At 40.4% G+C, this 16,876-nt stretch overlaps 1 protein-coding gene across 1 annotated transcript; it reads left to right on the top strand.

Moving 5' to 3' along the window:
- Positions 1 to 200: 200 nt before the first annotated feature.
- Positions 201 to 8,252, top strand: LOC310662584 (vomeronasal type-2 receptor 26-like; the record flags this gene model as incomplete). The annotated part of the gene is made up of 5 exons (XM_083409523.1): positions 201 to 412; positions 1,798 to 2,089; positions 4,017 to 4,877; positions 5,822 to 6,043; positions 7,404 to 8,252. 5 exons carry the CDS (start codon positions 201 to 203, stop codon positions 8,250 to 8,252), a joined length of 2,436 nt encoding a protein of 811 aa, XP_083265649.1.
- Between the last annotated feature and the right edge of the window lie 8,624 nt (positions 8,253 to 16,876).

The raw sequence follows: 16,876 nt of genomic DNA, 5'->3' as shown, positions 1-16,876 counted from the left end.
CTAGTCTAATAAATGTAAAATAAAATTACCTAGCATTCAGAGACAGGTCTAGTGATTAAGAACGGATGTACATTGTACTCTGAGATTTAGATGTCTGGGGTTTATCAGGCCATTGTAATAATGGTAACATGTGGCATTGCTGTAGATGGAAATAAGAGAATCTGCATATAGAATGAGTATTTGCACATGTGCTGAGAATGATGGTCCTTGTGGTGTTGCTGCTCATTCGGCTTCCTCATATGGCATGCAAGGCTCCCATTAAATGCAGGGTCCAGTATCCACACAGTCCACTGCACAAATACCATCAGAAAGGAGACCTCATCATTGGTGTCATTGCCTCTCAAAGTTTCATCGTGTCCAGCTCAATATCATTCACTGCATTACCACCTCCAGTATCAGCTGAAGAGCTGATGTAAGATTTTTTATTTTTATTTTTTCCATTTTCTTCATTTGTGCAGAATAAGAAGTGTCATGGTATGATGAGATCAGTCCTATGAACGTTACTTACTTACTTACTTACTTCTCCAAGGAGCTCAATATGATTCTTTTTCTCCCCCTTTTATTATCACAGCAACCCTGTGTGTTTGGCTGAGAGATTGTGAGTGGCCCAAAATCACCCAGAGAGTTTCATGTCTGAGTGCATATTGAAACCCTTGCATCATAACACAGTGCACACCTTCAGTGATCTGAATCTGTCCTTTTCACTTTGTCTCCTATTAACTACTTAAATACCAAAGGAAATCCTGACCATGAATGTCTTCTCTCTCAATTGACCTTAACATTTATGCTTGAAGAAAATATCTGCTTCTTATCATGGATGGGGGAGGCAGTACTAGAATCAATTTAAGCTCCCACCCAACCAAAAACTATGATCAGTTACTACTTCACAGCAAACATCTCTAAAATTACTGTATTCAAGCTCACATTTTTCTCTCTCACCTTCATTCTAAGTCCACATCCCTTCTGATATTGCTTCACACACAAGTAGTTTGTTTCTTTAGTCTGATTTATATCATAAGAATCTTTAAGCATCTGTAATTGACCATTGCCACACATAGAAATGGATGGTAATTGTTAATAGTATATAATAAGAAGGTTATTCATATGAATGTACATACTGTAGGATTAGAACATAATTAGAAATATAGTTAGTAACATTGTTTATGTGTGAGGGAATCCAAGCTATTTTGAATCATATACCGGTAGATTACAGTAGAGCGTTCTCTACATTGGTAAATTATCAAGACATTATCCAGAATTCCAAATTTCCATCACTGATGATATTAAGCAACTGATACTATCAGTGTTCATCAAAATGTGAAATTCTACATACTGTCATGGTATTGTATCTATTATCTTCAAGTATTATTTTTTTGTACATCACATTATAATAAATTAGGCCCACAACAGTTGTCTTCATATCAGGGACTGGGCAGAGGAGGAACGGTGGAGAAATAATTTGTTTTGCCATGTTTATAGAGCAACCTGACTTGTTAACTAAGTGAAGATGCCTATAGATGTGTAATTGCTGGAATAGATGTGGAATTGCTGAAAAGCATATAAAAGGAAGGCAACCTCCTCTTTAACAGAGTTGTTCAATAAATGATTTATTGTAGCAGCTTGCTTCATTCAGCATGTGTTGTTATTTTTATTCTTAAGTCAGTAGTAAGGGAATGTAAGGGTAGAACTGTATATGCATAGCACACACTACCACATTAAAGAGCACTGGTACACTGATATAGAATAAGTGATGAATGTGAGATATCCTTCTTATACAGAATGCAACTCTTGTTCTAGAGTAGTACCTAAAAATTACCAGCATATCTTGGCCTTGGAATTTGCAATAAAGGAGATCAATGAAAACCTTCAGCTCTTACCCAATGTCACTTTGGGTTTCGACATCTATGACAGTCATTTTACTGCAATGAGGACCTATCATGCCACCATGTTACTCATGTCCACATTGGAGAGATTTTTCCCTAACTATGTATGTGACACCCAGAATAACCTAATAGCTGTAATTGGGGGATTGGACTCTGAAACCTCCCTTCATGTGGCAAATATCTTGGATATCTACAAGATGCCCCAGGTAAGATGTTTATGGGTATATGTGTCTGTACATGTCAATATATGTAAAAGGCTATCATAGAACTGTAACACATGTAAAAGGCTATCATAGAACTGTATCATAGAACTGCACACATCCAAAATCCTTGCAGATTACACGTCATGTAATAGGTGCATTTTGAGTGCATTTTATGTACTCAATATATATTTGAATGTCATATGTTAAGTCAAGGACACTTGTACATTCACAATGGAGAGGAAGAAAAAATTGTTGTGAATTTAGACTATGATTATGTTGGCGACTTTTTTTAAAAAAATGATCAAAATACTTACCACCCCACCCTGATCACATTGTAAAATGATAGATTAGAGCTGACCTTTCCCTTATATGTTTAAGTAGCTAATGTGTCAGAACAAAAGATCCAGCCAGAATCTATCTCTGATTCTTAATAGTAATGTAGCTGTTAATGAATGAACATGATCCTCAGCAACTAGTATCCAGAGGCATACTGCTTCCAATTCTGGACGCAATATATACACATTATAAGAAACATAATGTTTAATGAATTGGCATTATGAGCTGGGTAATCCCCATTCCAATACTTCCCTTAGAGATAAACATATGGAGCAGAGGTATTTCAAAAGTTTGCTGGCAATATGGCAGTTGTATTGCAAAATTGGACCTAGTGGTCTTCCCCACCTGATGGAAGTGTGGAGCACTATGAGAATGTGATTTTTCAGTGGTGAAATCATATGTGGGGAATACTGTCCCTAGTGTGAGCTGCCTAGCACCATCCTTGTCTGCCTTCAGTCTTCAAGACCACTTTCCTTACCTTGGGCTTTGGTTAATTAATGTTGCCTCCAATGGTAGTAGTGGTTACCTTTTTTTTTTCATAATTCTTTTTATATTATTTTTTCCCCATTTTAACAATATAGGACATTTATATACTCCCAATCTGGAAAATACAAGAGCAAATACATATAGTGGTACCTCTGGTTGCGAAAGGGATCCATTCTGGAGGCCCGCTCGCAACATGAGCAGAATGCAACCTGTGTCTGTGCGGGTTGCGATTAGCCGCTTCTGCACATGCGCATGACATCATTTTGTGTGTCTGCACATGTGCGAGCGGTGAAACCTGGAAGTAACCCTTTCTGGTACTTTCGGGTCGCTGTGGGATGCAACCTGAAAACACTCAACCTGAAGCAAACGCGACGTATGACTGTATAGCAAATACATTATTCTTGGTTTTGTTCAAGTGCTTACATTTAAGTGGGGTGGGTAGGACTTCTACTTGTTAATATGTTACTAGATGAACATTTTAAGCATTGTATTGTATTGTTTATTAACTTAAATTGTTATGTATTACATTTATTTATTTCCCCCAAATTTATTTTATGTGACATATTTTTTTCTGTGGAAATCACTTTGAGAATTATTATTGTATAACATGACTGATAAATGCAAACAACAACAATTATAATGATTGCTGTTATAAAGAAAGCAAATGCCTCAGAATACTGGAAAGGCCCATGGAAATTCTATAGTAGGGTGGTTCACAGAGGGATGGGCGTGGCACTGTCTAAACCACTGAGCCCAGGGCTTGCCGATTGGAAGGTCAGTGGTTCGAAGCCCCGCAATGGGGTGAGCTCCCGTTGCTCAGTCCCAGGTCCTGGAACCTAGCAGTTCGAAAGCACGCCCCAAGATGCAAGTAGATGAATAGATACCGCTCCTGTGGGAAGGTAAAAGGCGTTTCCATGCGTGGCTCTTGTTTCGCCAGAAGCAGCTTAGTCATGCTGGCCACATGACCCGAAAAAAACTGTCTGTGGATAAATGCCGGCTCCCTCTGCCTGTAAAGTGAGATGAACTCCGCAATCCCAGAGTCGTTTACCTTTACCTTTACGTATAGTTATTTTATCTTCATTTCCTTATCTCTTAAATATTCTTTTAGCTAGTATATAGCCCTGCTCCAGTGATGAATGATAAAACACCAGGCCTCCCTTTCTATCAGATGATTCCGAAGGAAACCATTCAGTATGAGGGGATTCTGTCTTTGCTTCTGCATTTCAAATGGACATGGGTTGGGGTTGTTATTATGGATACTACTGAAGGAGAAAGATTTGTGCAAACTGTGGTTCCAATGTTTTCCCAGAATGGCATCTGTTTTGATTTCATAGTAAGAATCCCCACACTAACTTTTGTCCCCAACATTAAAGAGATGTTTGACGAAGGGGAAAAAACATATGCCCAAGTGATGGACAGCAAAGCCAGTGCTATGCTGGCATATGGGCCGTCTTATTCCATGGCATTTTTTAGATTTTTCCCATTTTTATCAGAAGAAAAGCAGGTGTCAGATTATCCAAAAGGCAAAGTGTGGATTAGAACAGCCCAGGTGGAGCTCACTTCATTTGTTTTTCAGAAGGATTGGGATATGCAAATTTTCCCTGGAGCCCTATCCTTACAAATTCACTCCAGTGATCTCCCACGTTTTCACCAATTTGTTGAGAGCAAAAAACCCTCTAACACGGCAGGAGATGGTTTCATCAGAGACTTCTGGCAAAATGCCTTCGGCTGTGTGTTTCTGCATCAAGATATGGATGTGGTGGAAGGGGACATTTGCACTGAGGAAGAGAAGCTAGGGAGCCTTACGGCACCATTTTTTGAAATGGGTATGATTGGCCATAGCTACAGCATCTACAATGCTATCTATGCTGTGGCCCATGCTTTGCATGCCATGTCCTCCTCTAGACTCAAATACATGGGGCTGGTGAATGGAGGGAGACTGAAGCTTCAGAATCTACATCCATGGCAGGTAATGTTGGAAGTCTTTGCCAACTTGGGCTCCTTTGGGAGGAAGGGTGGAGTATAAATGTAATAATAAAAACAAAATGCTTAACATCCTCATATGGCAGTGCATAGTTTTTGGGAGTAAAACTACACCTTCATCCATGTACTAAATGTCTCCCCAAACTGTATCAGTGTTCACATTTTCACCTTCCTTCCACTCTCTACAATTAAATTATTTGTCTGTACAGTATATATGTCTGCACAGGGCTTTTTTCAGCAGGAACTCAATGTAACTTAGTTCCTGCACGTCTCTAGTGAGCGTGATTGCCATTCTAAGAGAATGAGGGAGGTGTTCATGGTGAATTCCAGCACCTCTTCTTCTAGAAAAATAGCACTGTGTCTGCATTGTCTGAATGACATATTCCTTCTGCTACCTCAGAGTCAATAAGCATTCAGATGAGTGAGCTCTTCCATCACACATTGGTCCATGTTACCTTTCGGCCTAAAGTGATAAATAAATCAATCATCCATAGGATCGAACCCCTAGGGTTTGTTGGGTTCACTTCTTCAGAGCTGCTTCTAATAGAAGACTATGAGAAAACCTTAGCTAGGAGCAGAAGCCCAATCCCAAACAGAGCACAGTGATCACTTAGGTATGAGACGATCAAAACTATACATAGTGAGGCCAATTTTACTTAGTTCAAAAGGACATAGTAGCACTGGAATTAGGTCAGTGCAGGCGGTTCCCACACACAGCAGCAAGCTGATGGGGGCACAAAAAAATAATGAAGAAAAATCAATTGTTGTTAAAACAAGAAATATTTTGGGGGCACCAAATTTTGTCCTTGCCCAGGGTGCCATATTACTGAAGTCTGCCGCTAGACATAGTCTTAGATAATCGTGTATGAATTTGCAATGAAGATACGTAACAGCATTTCTCCCAATCTACCCTTTCCCTTTTCAATTTAGGTCCATCATTCCCTGAGAACTGTCTCATTTAACAACAGTGCTGGGGACACAATTTCCTTTGACAAGAATGGGGAGCTAATGGCTGGATTTGATGTCATCAACTGGATTTTTTCGTCAAACCAAACTAAACAGAAAATTGGCCAGTTAGATCCTGAGGCTCTTCCAGACCAAGTGTTCACTATCAATGAGGATGTCATAATTTGGCACAGCTGGTTTAACCAGGTAAATTGCTGCTGTTGAGGAACTGAGCTGTTAAGGAACTGAGTTGAGGAACTGAGCTTTGATCCCTATATGGCTGCTGCCCTCCTGTGCAATGTGAATTTCTTGGGAGTTTTCTGGGTTTCGTTTATCTCTGAAGTAACAATTTATAATTCCCCAGCCTCCAGCAACTTGTGATAACCATGATGGTTTCAATGATGATATGAATAATTATTCTACATGATTTATGCTGCATTGGTGGTGTTCTATTAAGTTCTATCATGTTGTTATTATTTATTGATTGTAAGGCACTTTGAGATTCATTTCACTGAAAAGCTGCATAGAAATATAAGCAAAGAAATAGTGCATTAGTACCTTCTCAGAACTTATCAATCTTTTCTGGACTTCCAAAAGTGCATTGTTTTCAAACCTGCTATTCTCTTTCATTTGCCTTCTTAGACTCGTCCACTCTCATTTTGCACTGACAGCTGCCATCCTGGTTTTAGCAAGAAAGTGAGGGAGGGGAAACCATTTTGCTGCTATGATTGCATTCCATGTCCAGAAGGGAAGATTTCAGACCGTGAAGGTAAGAAATACACTCTGCCTAGAATGATTGTAATTTGGCAAAACATGAATTGTGGCATTGCTTTTCTTTGGTATTTACATTGGGTCGCCATACATAGGGAAAACCCAGACGTATGGCTGCCCTAATTTACAAGTTCCATACAAATCTTTGTTTAATAGAATGATTTGGTAGGTCTGGATGGAAATTTAAAGAAAAATATAATTCTAGTGTTATTTGAGGACAGAGTACAATATGAAATTAAGATCCTGTCCAGCTGTATGAAAAGTTCAAAACCATTTCAATTTAGATTCAGGTCAAAGAATTAATCCCTTGTTTTTTCTAAGCCATTTTGAATGGTTGCTGAGACTCATTGGTAAGTTGACAACAAAAAGAGGGATTTTGGGTAATGTGGGAGGCACCTCTGTTCAGTGTTGCATGTTCAGTTTTACTTTTGACTTTTGCTTTGAACACCATCAGTAAAGTGATGAGTCATTGCCATTTGCAAAAGCTATCATTTTTTTAAAGTCTTCAAATACTTTAATTGAAATATCAAACTCAAAGTGCAAAATGGTAACGTTCATTTCGATAAGCAGCTAATTAATTGTTTCCCATGTTTTGCTTGTATCTGTCTTAACATTTTTTAAATTGAAAGGTGGAATATAAATGACAAATAAATCCCTTGTATCTACACAAGAGGAGATGTTATGGCATGTTGAATAAATTTATTACACGTATCTGAGAGTGAGCGCAGACCCTTATTTTTCAGACCTGAGCGACTGTTATGAATGCACAGATGAAACTTTTCCAAATAAAAATCAGGATCTATGCATTCCCAAGCGCATCAGCTACTTGGCTTTTGAAGAACCTTTGGGGATCATCTTAGCCTCTTTTGCTCTTTGCCTTTTTTTGATCACAGCTTTGGTACTGAGAATATTTGTGAAGTGGAAGGATACTCCCATTGTCAAAGCCAACAACCGGAACCTCACCTACACCCTTCTTGTTTCACTTCTGCTCTGTTTCCTGAGTGCTCTGCTATTTATTGGCAAGCCTCACATTGTGACATGTTTCTTCCGGCAAACTGCTTTTGGCATCATCTTCTCAGTGGCTGTTTCTTGTGTGTTGGCAAAAACCATCACCGTAGTTCTGGCTTTCCTGGCCACCAAACCAGGATCCAGGATGAGGAAATGGGTGGGGAAAGGACTGGCAAACACCATTGTGTTTTCCTGCTCCTTTGTTCAAGTAGGACTCTGCATCATGTGGCTGGTAGCCAATCCTCCATTCCCAGATGTTGACATGCACTCATTGACTGAACAAATTGTACTAGAATGTAATGAGGGATCAGTGACTATGTTTTACTGTGTTCTGGGCTACATGGGGCTCCTGGCTTTTGTGAGCTTTACTGTGGCTTTCCTTGCCAGAAGGTTGCCTGACAGTTTCAACGAAGCCAAGTTTATCACTTTCAGTATGTTACTTTTTTGCAGTGTTTGGTTATCCTTTATTCCATCCTACCTGAGCACTAAGGGGAAGTATATGGTAGCAGTGGAGATCTTTTCTATCTTAGCCTCCAGTGCTGGGTTGCTGGGTTGCATCTTTTTCCCCAAATGTTACATTATTTTGCTGAGACCTGAGCTGAACAACCGGGAACAGCTAATAAAAAGGAAGCCTTGAAGAATGCATATTTCTGAGTCTTTGCTGTTTGCTGTTAAGTGGTGTTTCCACAGCAAAAAATAAAATTAAAAAATTAGCTAAGATATTTAATGAATCAAATTACATGTGAGAGTTTGAAAGTCGCCCACGATCCTGTCACTGTCGAAAACATTGTATGAAAAGTATGCATGTACGTATATGGGGAGTTGGCACAGCTTAAATGCAAACATATATACATACAATGAAAGGAAAAAAGAAGGCTGTTGTGAAATTTATTAAGACTTTTTTTTTAAAAAAAAACAATTTTCCAAATTATTACAAAACAAATCAAATTACTTTAATTTAATACAATTTCTCAAAATCAGGTTTCCTGCTCCTGTTGCAAACATATGTCAAACATTTCCTCCCTTAGCCGCATCATCACTTATTTAATGTCCAATTGATCCTTCACTTGTTGTTTGTCCATTCTTCCAGCTGGCCACATTATTTTTTCTCCTTACAAACAGTGCCTTTGTTACATCTTTTAAATAAAAAAATCCATTTCATATGTGTAGTCCTTCATATACATTGTTGTTTCAGACCTGGTGTGCTGGAAGAAACAATCTTCCATTGTTCAGTTCTTTGCAGTTCTTATCTAGATGGGACAAGGTCACATTCCATTCCTTCCATGTCCATGTCCACTCTCCGCCATTAAAATTCCACTCTGGAGTTCTTTCTTGGCACACAGTTAAAAGCAAAACCTTTTCTCAAATTCGGCCTCTTAACAGATTTATTCAGCAGCCATTCAATCTTCTTGCTCTGCATTGTTCCTTCTGACTCCTGCTCTAATCCAAATATAATTTTCAATAAAGTCCATTCAACCTTGGTCGAGAGGGGAGGGCATAATAAAACCTTGCTAAATTCCTTGTTGAGCATAAATCAAAAGCCTCTCCCCTCCTTTTCATGGTAATAGCCAGAATAACATAGCTACAGCTTCACACATCTCTTTCATTTTACAGGGGAGGACAAGAAAAAAGACCATTTGAAAACCATATGAAAGCAAAAAACACCCTGTCCTCCCCCTTCCTTCCCTGGCTGTTGTGAGGCTTCTCAAGCTTCGGAAAAAAACATTCAAATGCCTTCAAAGAGCCAAGCCCAGTCCTTTGGGCAGCTGATTGATTGCAGCCCATTATCATGTCGGTCCTGGAGCACCTCTTGATTAAACGACAATATTCCAGATTAAGGAGGAACCAACCACAAATCATGCTGGAGAAAGAGGCTCGTACATGGCAGGGGCACACTCCCAGGTCACACCCACTCTGCCTTTCAAGTTGGCAGACACAAGCTTGAGCAGCACAGCGGGAAGCAGCGAGCTCCCCAGACCCCATTGGGGAACATTGACAGGACTTTTGCCTCCTAAATCCTGGCTTTCCCCTGCCTGAACCTTCCCGCTGCCTGTGGAGGGCAGTGGGGAGCTATCGCCATTGACTTGTGGCATAACTGGAAACCGAAATCTATTAAAACTTTAGCTGCTCCAGAGACACTGGCCTCAGCATGAATGTTGAAATCACTCAAACCAGGTTTTATCCACTGGTTCTTCGTTCCAGCTCTGCTATACACATAGCAGGAAAACAACCATGAAAATAGAATTTCTAAGCCATATAGAGCCAGTGAAAATACATTCAGTAATTTAAAACGATTGTAGACTCGAGAATAAAAAATATTAATGTACAGTCGTACCTCGGAAGTTTAATAAAATCCGTTCTGGAAGTCTGTTCGACTTCCGAAGCATGGCTTCTGATTGGCTGCAGCCAATAAGAAGCTGCGGAAGCCCCATCAGACATTCGGATTCCAAAAGAATGTTCGAAAACCGTAACACTCACTTCCAGTTTTTGATCGTTGGGGAGCCGGAACGTTCGACTCCCAAGGTGTTCAGGAGCTGAGATGCAATTTTATCTTCATGTGTGGCAGTTCTGTCACAAAATAATACATTTATAATAATACATACATTGCCCCAGAACCAAGTGTTTAGCTGCATTCCTTGCTATGATTCAAGACTATCCAATTACTGAAGATGTGGCAAACATTATTCAGCAGGATTACAGGGAATACACAACTTTGTGTTAAGTAATGTGTGATTATTTGAACAACTACAATGAATTGGGCAACCTGCTAATTTACCCTTGGAGTACTCAGACATTGAAAAATAAGGCATATATAACCCATTACTATTTGAATCAGAAACCTAGAATCAGAGATAGGCAAGGCTCTATCAAATTGGATCCTTAATCACTTGATTCAAGTCAGGTTGTTTTAATCACAGTGACTAATGAAAGCATGCAGTAGAGGTGAATAGAAGACTCTTCATTCAGATGTAAGATTTCTGTTCAGGATAGGGATAATAGTGATATGTGCTGTTGCTGATTCCATATATGGTGTGCAAACCTGTGTGCAGAATGTGGGCTCCCCACCCCATTCATCGCTAGTACTTTCAACCAGGAGAGCTCATCTTCAGTGGCCTTTTTTATCATACTTTCTTTATGAGCCCTTCAAAGGCTTTGAATGAACCCCCTCCAGAGCAAGCACATGTTGCATTCACATGCCCAAGGCTTGCTTAGCATTGAGGGGGATTTTTCTCTCAATGAAGAAGAAGAAGAGTTTGGATTTGATATCCCGCCTTTCACTCCCCTTCAGGAGTCTCAAAGCGGCTAACAATCTCCTTTCCCTTCCTCCCCCACAACAAACACTCTGTGAGGTGAGTGGGGCTGAGAGACTTCAAAGAAGTGTGACTGGCCCAAGGTCACCCAGCAGCTGCATGTGGAGGAGCAGGGAAGCGAACCCGGTTCCCCAGATTACGTGACTACCGCTCTTAACAACTACACCACACTGGCTCTCAGTGACTGTAGAATGCGGCTGTTTACATGCTCAGTGATGGAGAAGGATTCTTTCAGAGTACACACTTAACACTTTACATTATTGTCCTTTTGTACATCTGCTCTACTGATCAACAACACTGCATGCACACAGTCTCATATTGAACCATATTGGGGAGGATGTCAGTGACTAATTACTACTGAGGAGGGGGGTGTTGCAATGTCTAACTGTCAAGCAAGGGTTCAAAGCACTCACATTGTCAGCCTCAAATTCAAAAGCAGCCTATCTTATTATCAGATGTTAATTCATCTATTTGTGGTAGCCTTTACTCTTGACGGGTCATTCAAAACCCAAGCGCCTTTCAACACCCTGTCAAGTATAAAAATGAAAGCTTTTGTTCTGATGTCAGAAACATCCCCCCTCCTCCCCAAAAATCACCAGAGTGCCTCTAACTTTAATTTGATGATTATCATACCCTGCAGTTAAAGACCTATAATTATTTTTGTTGTCTTACAAAAACCCTTGGGGAGCTGTAGTTTCCACTCATAACACAGTCTGCTAAATGTCAAAAAAATAACTTCTAGCATTCAGAGACAGGTTTAGTGATTAAGAATGGATGCATAGATATATATACAGTGTATTTTGAGATTTAGATTTCTAGTTCATCAGGCCATTGTAATGATGGTGGCACACATGGCGTTTCTGTAGATGGAAACAAGAGAATCTGCATATAGAATGAGTATTTGCACATGTGCTGAGAATGATGGTCCTTGTGGTGTTGCTGCTCATTCGTCTTCCTCATACGGCATGCAAGGCTCCCACTAAATGCAGGGTCCAGTATCCACACAGTCCACTGCACAAATACCATCAGAAAGGAGACCTCATCATTGGTGTCATTGCCTCTCAAAGTTTCATCGTGTCCAGCTCAATATCATTCACTGAAATACCACCTCCAGTATCGGCTGAAGAGTTGATGTAAGATTTTTTTAAATTATTTTTTCCATTTTCTTCATTTGTGCAGAGTAAGAAGTGTCATGGTGTGAGGAGATCAGTCCTATGAACATTACTTACTTACTTACTTACTTACTTACTTACCTACTTACTTCTTGAAGGAGCTCAATAGGATTCTTTTCCTCCCCCTTTTATTATCACAGCAACCCTGTGTGTTCGGCTGAGAGATTGCAAGTGGCCCAAAATCACCCAGAGAGTTTCATGTCTGAGTGCATATTTAAACCCTTGGATCATAACACAGTGCAGACCTTCAGTGATCTGAATCTGTCCTTTTCACTTTGTCTCCTATTAACTACTTAAATACCGAAGGAAATCCTGATCATGGATGTCTTCTCTCTCAGTTGTCCTTAACGTTTATGCTTGAAGAAAATATCTGCTTCTTATGGGGGAGGCAGTACTAGAATCAATGTAAGCTCCCAACCACCCAAAAACTATGACCAGTTAGTACCTCACACCAAGCTTCTCTAAAATATTATTCGAGCTCACAATTTTCTCTTTCACCTTAATTCTAAGTCCACATTCCTTCTGATATTTTTTTCACATAAAAGTAGTTTGTTTCTTTAGTCTGATTTACATCATAAGAATCTTTAAGCATCTGTAATTTGACTACTAACTGCACATAGAAATGGATGGTAAATGTTAATAGTATATAATAAGGTTATTCGTATGAATGTGCATACTGTAGGATTAGAACATAATTAGAAATATAATTAGAAACAGTGTTTATGTGGGAGGGAGTGCAAAATAGTGTTTCCAAGCTATTTTGAATCATAGAGATTACAGTAGAGCCTTCTCTACGTAAGTAAATTATCACAACATTATCCAGAATTCCAAGTTTTAACAGTGATGGTGTTAAACAACTGATAGCGTTCATCAAAATGTGAAATTCTGCATACTGTCATTGTAATATATCTATTCTAATACAGAATGTAACTCTTGTTTTAGAGTAGTACCTAAAAATTACCAGCATATCTTGGCCTTGGAATTTGCAGTAAAGGAGATCAATGAAAACCCTCAGCTCTTACCCAATGTCACTTTGGGTTTCAACATCTATGACAGTCATTTTACTGCAATGAGGACCTATCATGCCACCATGTTACTCATGTCCACATTGGAGAGATTTTTCCCTAACTATGCATGTGACACCCAGAATAACCTAATAGCTGTCATTGGAGGACTGGACTCTGAAACCTCCCTTCATGTGGCAAATATCTTGGATATCTACAAGATGCCCCAGGTAAGATGTTTATGGGTATATTTTTGTGTACACGTCTCTCTCTCTCTCTCTCTCTCTCTCTCTAGTCTACCATAGAACTGTAACACTTCTGCACACATCCACAATCCTTGCAGATTACACCTCATGTTTGACAACAGAAATAGGTGCATTTTATGTACACAAATATATTTGAATGCCATATGTTAAGTCAAGGACACTTGAACTTTCACAATGGAGAGGAAGAAAATTGTTGTGAATTTAGGCTATGATTATATTGGTGACTTTTTTTTTTAATGATCAGAATACTTACCACCTCCACTGTCTTCACATTGTAAAATGATAGATTAGTTGCCAGGATTGACCTTTCCCTTACATGTTGAAGTAGCTAATCTGACAGAACAAAAGATATAGCCAGAATCTCTTTCCCTGATTCTTAAGAGCAGGGGTCCTCAAACTCTGGACCGTGGGCCAGATCCGGACTGCTGGGGTCCTAGATCCGGACCACCCAGCAACTGCCCTAAGCCCTCTCCCTCCCTCCTTTATTCCTCACCCCATGAAGGCACATTAACCCTTCGGCGCCCGTGCAGTGCGGCTTCCTCCCATTTTCTCCCACTAACATGGGCAGGGGCAGGAGGGAAACTGCCAAGGGAGACGATGCTGAGCAGCCGTCGGTTAAATGCCCTTGCGCAGCAGGGTAGCAGAGGTGTTGTTGTTTGTGAAGCAAGCTTTCTGGAGGCTGGTCAGCGGTGTGATAGCCTCCAGCCTGTTGGGCTCCACGGCGAGCAAGACCAGCCTGCAAGCTGCATGTGTGGAAATGGAGGCAGGGAGGAGGGTGGCCAGAGTCCAGTGGGGACAGGGCTGCTGCTGGACCCTGGAAGTGCAGGGATTGGGAAGGGGGATGTTTGCTGGTGTCACTGAAGCCTGATGCAAGCGGCGACTTCCTGAAGGTGAAGGAGGAGCCCCTTCCTTTTTCGCCTCTCCACATCCTCCCTTTCTCCGGGGTTTCCTCTTCTCTGGTCTCCCGAGGCCAGAAGGGAATCATCTGCTGGTGGGGACAGCGTTGGTTTCGCTGTCCTGTGCACCCGGCAGTTGGGGAAGGAGCCTCCTGCATCTTGCACACCTGGCGAATGGGACGGATTCTGCCCCTTTACACGCACGACTCCAGCATTACACTAAAGCTTTCCTTATGAGTCACCCCTGCTCCTACTCCGACACAAGAAAAGCTCTCTGCCCCCCCCCCTCGCCCAGTTATCAGAACAGTGACAAAATAATTTCTCCCGCTTTGCAGTGGCAAAAATAGGTGACAGTGTAGAAGTTGGTGCACTCTGAGACATATCTTAATCTCAGGAACCATGCACTCAAAATTGCAACCATCTTTGGCAGCACCTATGTCTGTGAACAGACTTTTCCCTGAATGAAACATCTGAAATCTCCAGCAAGATCCAGACTAACTGATGAACACTTGCATCACTTGCTATGACTAGCAGTGACAAATATGGAACAGGATATTGACCATCTCATTAGCCAAAACTAGGCCCATGCTTCCCATTGAAATACTTATACGTTTGTTGATTAAAGTCGTTCTTCATTTTAAATATTGTATTGATTTTCCTGTTTTTTGTGCACTACAAATAAAATATGTGCAGTGTGCATAGGAATTCGTTCATATTTTTTTCAAACTATCCTCTGGCCCCCAACAGTGTCTGAGGTACAGTGAACTAGGCACCTGTGTAAAAAGTTTGAGGACCCCTGCTTAAGAGTAATGTAGCTGTTAATGAATGAACATGATCCTCAGCAACTGGTATCCAGAGGCATACTGCCTCCAATGCTGGAGGCATTATCTACACATAATGATGGAAGAAATGTAATGTTTAATGAATTGGCATTATGAGCTGGGTAATCCCCATTCCAATACTTCCGTCAGCCATACATATATGGAGCAGAAGTATTTCAAAAGTGTGCTGCCAATACGGCAGTTGTGTTGCAAGATTGGACCTAGTGGTCTTCATCAGAGTTGCTTCATTGTGATCCTCACCTGATGGAAGTGTGGAGCCCTATGAGAATGTGATTTTTCAGTGGTGAAATCATATGTGGGGAATACTGTCCCTAGTGTGACCTGCCTAGCACCATCCTTGTCTGACTTTAGTCCTCAAGACCACTTTGCAAACCTTGGGCTTTTGTTCATTAATGTTGTCTCCAACGGTAGTAGCGGTTACCTTTTATTTTCATCATAATTTTTTTATCCCCCCCATTTTAAAAATATAGAACATTTATATACTCTCAATCTGAAAAATATAACAACAAATAAATATAGAAATACATATGCAAATACATTATTGTTCTTGGTTTTGTTCTAGTGCTTACATTTAAGTGGGGTGGGTAGGACTTGTTAATATGTTACTAGATGAACATTTTAAGCATTGTATTGTATTGTTTATTAACTTAAATTGTTATGCATTAAATTTCTTTTATGGGACATATTTTTTCTGTGCAAGTCACTTTGTGACTTTTTACTGTATAAAATGACTGATAAATGCAAGCAACAACAATGATGATGATTGCTGTTATAAAGAAAGCAAATGGATCAGAACACTGGAAAGGCCCATAACAATTGTATACTTATTTTATATTTATTTTATCTTCATTTCCTTCTCTCTTTTAGCTAGTATATAGCCCTGCTCCAGTGATGAATGATAAAACACCAGGCCTCCCTTTCTATCAGATGATTCCGAAGGAGACCATTCAGTATGAGGGGATTCTGTCTTTGCTTTTGCATTTCAAATGGACATGGGTTGGGATTGTTGTCATGGATACTACTGAAGGAGAAAGATTTGTGCAAACTGTGGTTCCAATGTTTTCCCAGAATGGCATCTGTTTTGATTTCATAGTAAGAATCCCCACACTAACTTTTGTCCCCAATGTTAAAGAGATTCTTGCCCATGGGGCAAAAATATATGTCAAGGTGATGGCCAGCAAAGCCAGTGCTATGCTGGCATATGGACCGTCTTATTCCATGGCATTTTTTAGATTTTTCCCATTTTTATCAGAAGAAAAGCAGGTGTCAGATTATCCAAAAGGCAAAGTGTGGATTAGAACAGCCCAGGTGGAGCTCACTTCATTTGTTTTTCAGAAGGATTGGGATATGCAAATTTTCCCTGGAGCCCTATCCTTACAAATTCACTCCAGTGATCTCCCACGTTTTCACCAATTTGTTGAGAGCAGAAAACCCTCTAACACGGCAGGAGATGGTTTCATCAGGGACTTCTGGCAAAATGCCTTCGGCTGTGTGTTTCTGCATCAAGAGATGGATGTGGTGGAAGGGGACATTTGCACTGAGGAAGAGAAGCTGGAGAGCCTTACAGCACCATTTTTTGAAATGAGTATGATTGGCCATAGCTACAGCATCTACAATGCTATCTATGCTGTGGCCCATGCTTTGCATGCCATGTCCTCCTCTAGACTCAAATACATGGGGCTGGTGAATGGAGGGAGACTGAAGCTTCAGAATCTACATCCATGGCAGGTAATGTAGGAAATCTTTGCCAACTTGGGCTCCTTTGGGAGG

The sequence above is a fragment of the Podarcis tiliguerta genome (genome assembly GCF_965153285.1).
Source record: "Podarcis tiliguerta genome assembly, chromosome: 13".
NCBI lineage: Eukaryota > Metazoa > Chordata > Lepidosauria > Squamata > Lacertidae > Podarcis > Podarcis tiliguerta.
The sequence above is the reverse complement of the archived record's forward strand: the minus strand, read 5'-3'. Positions and strand labels throughout refer to the sequence as shown.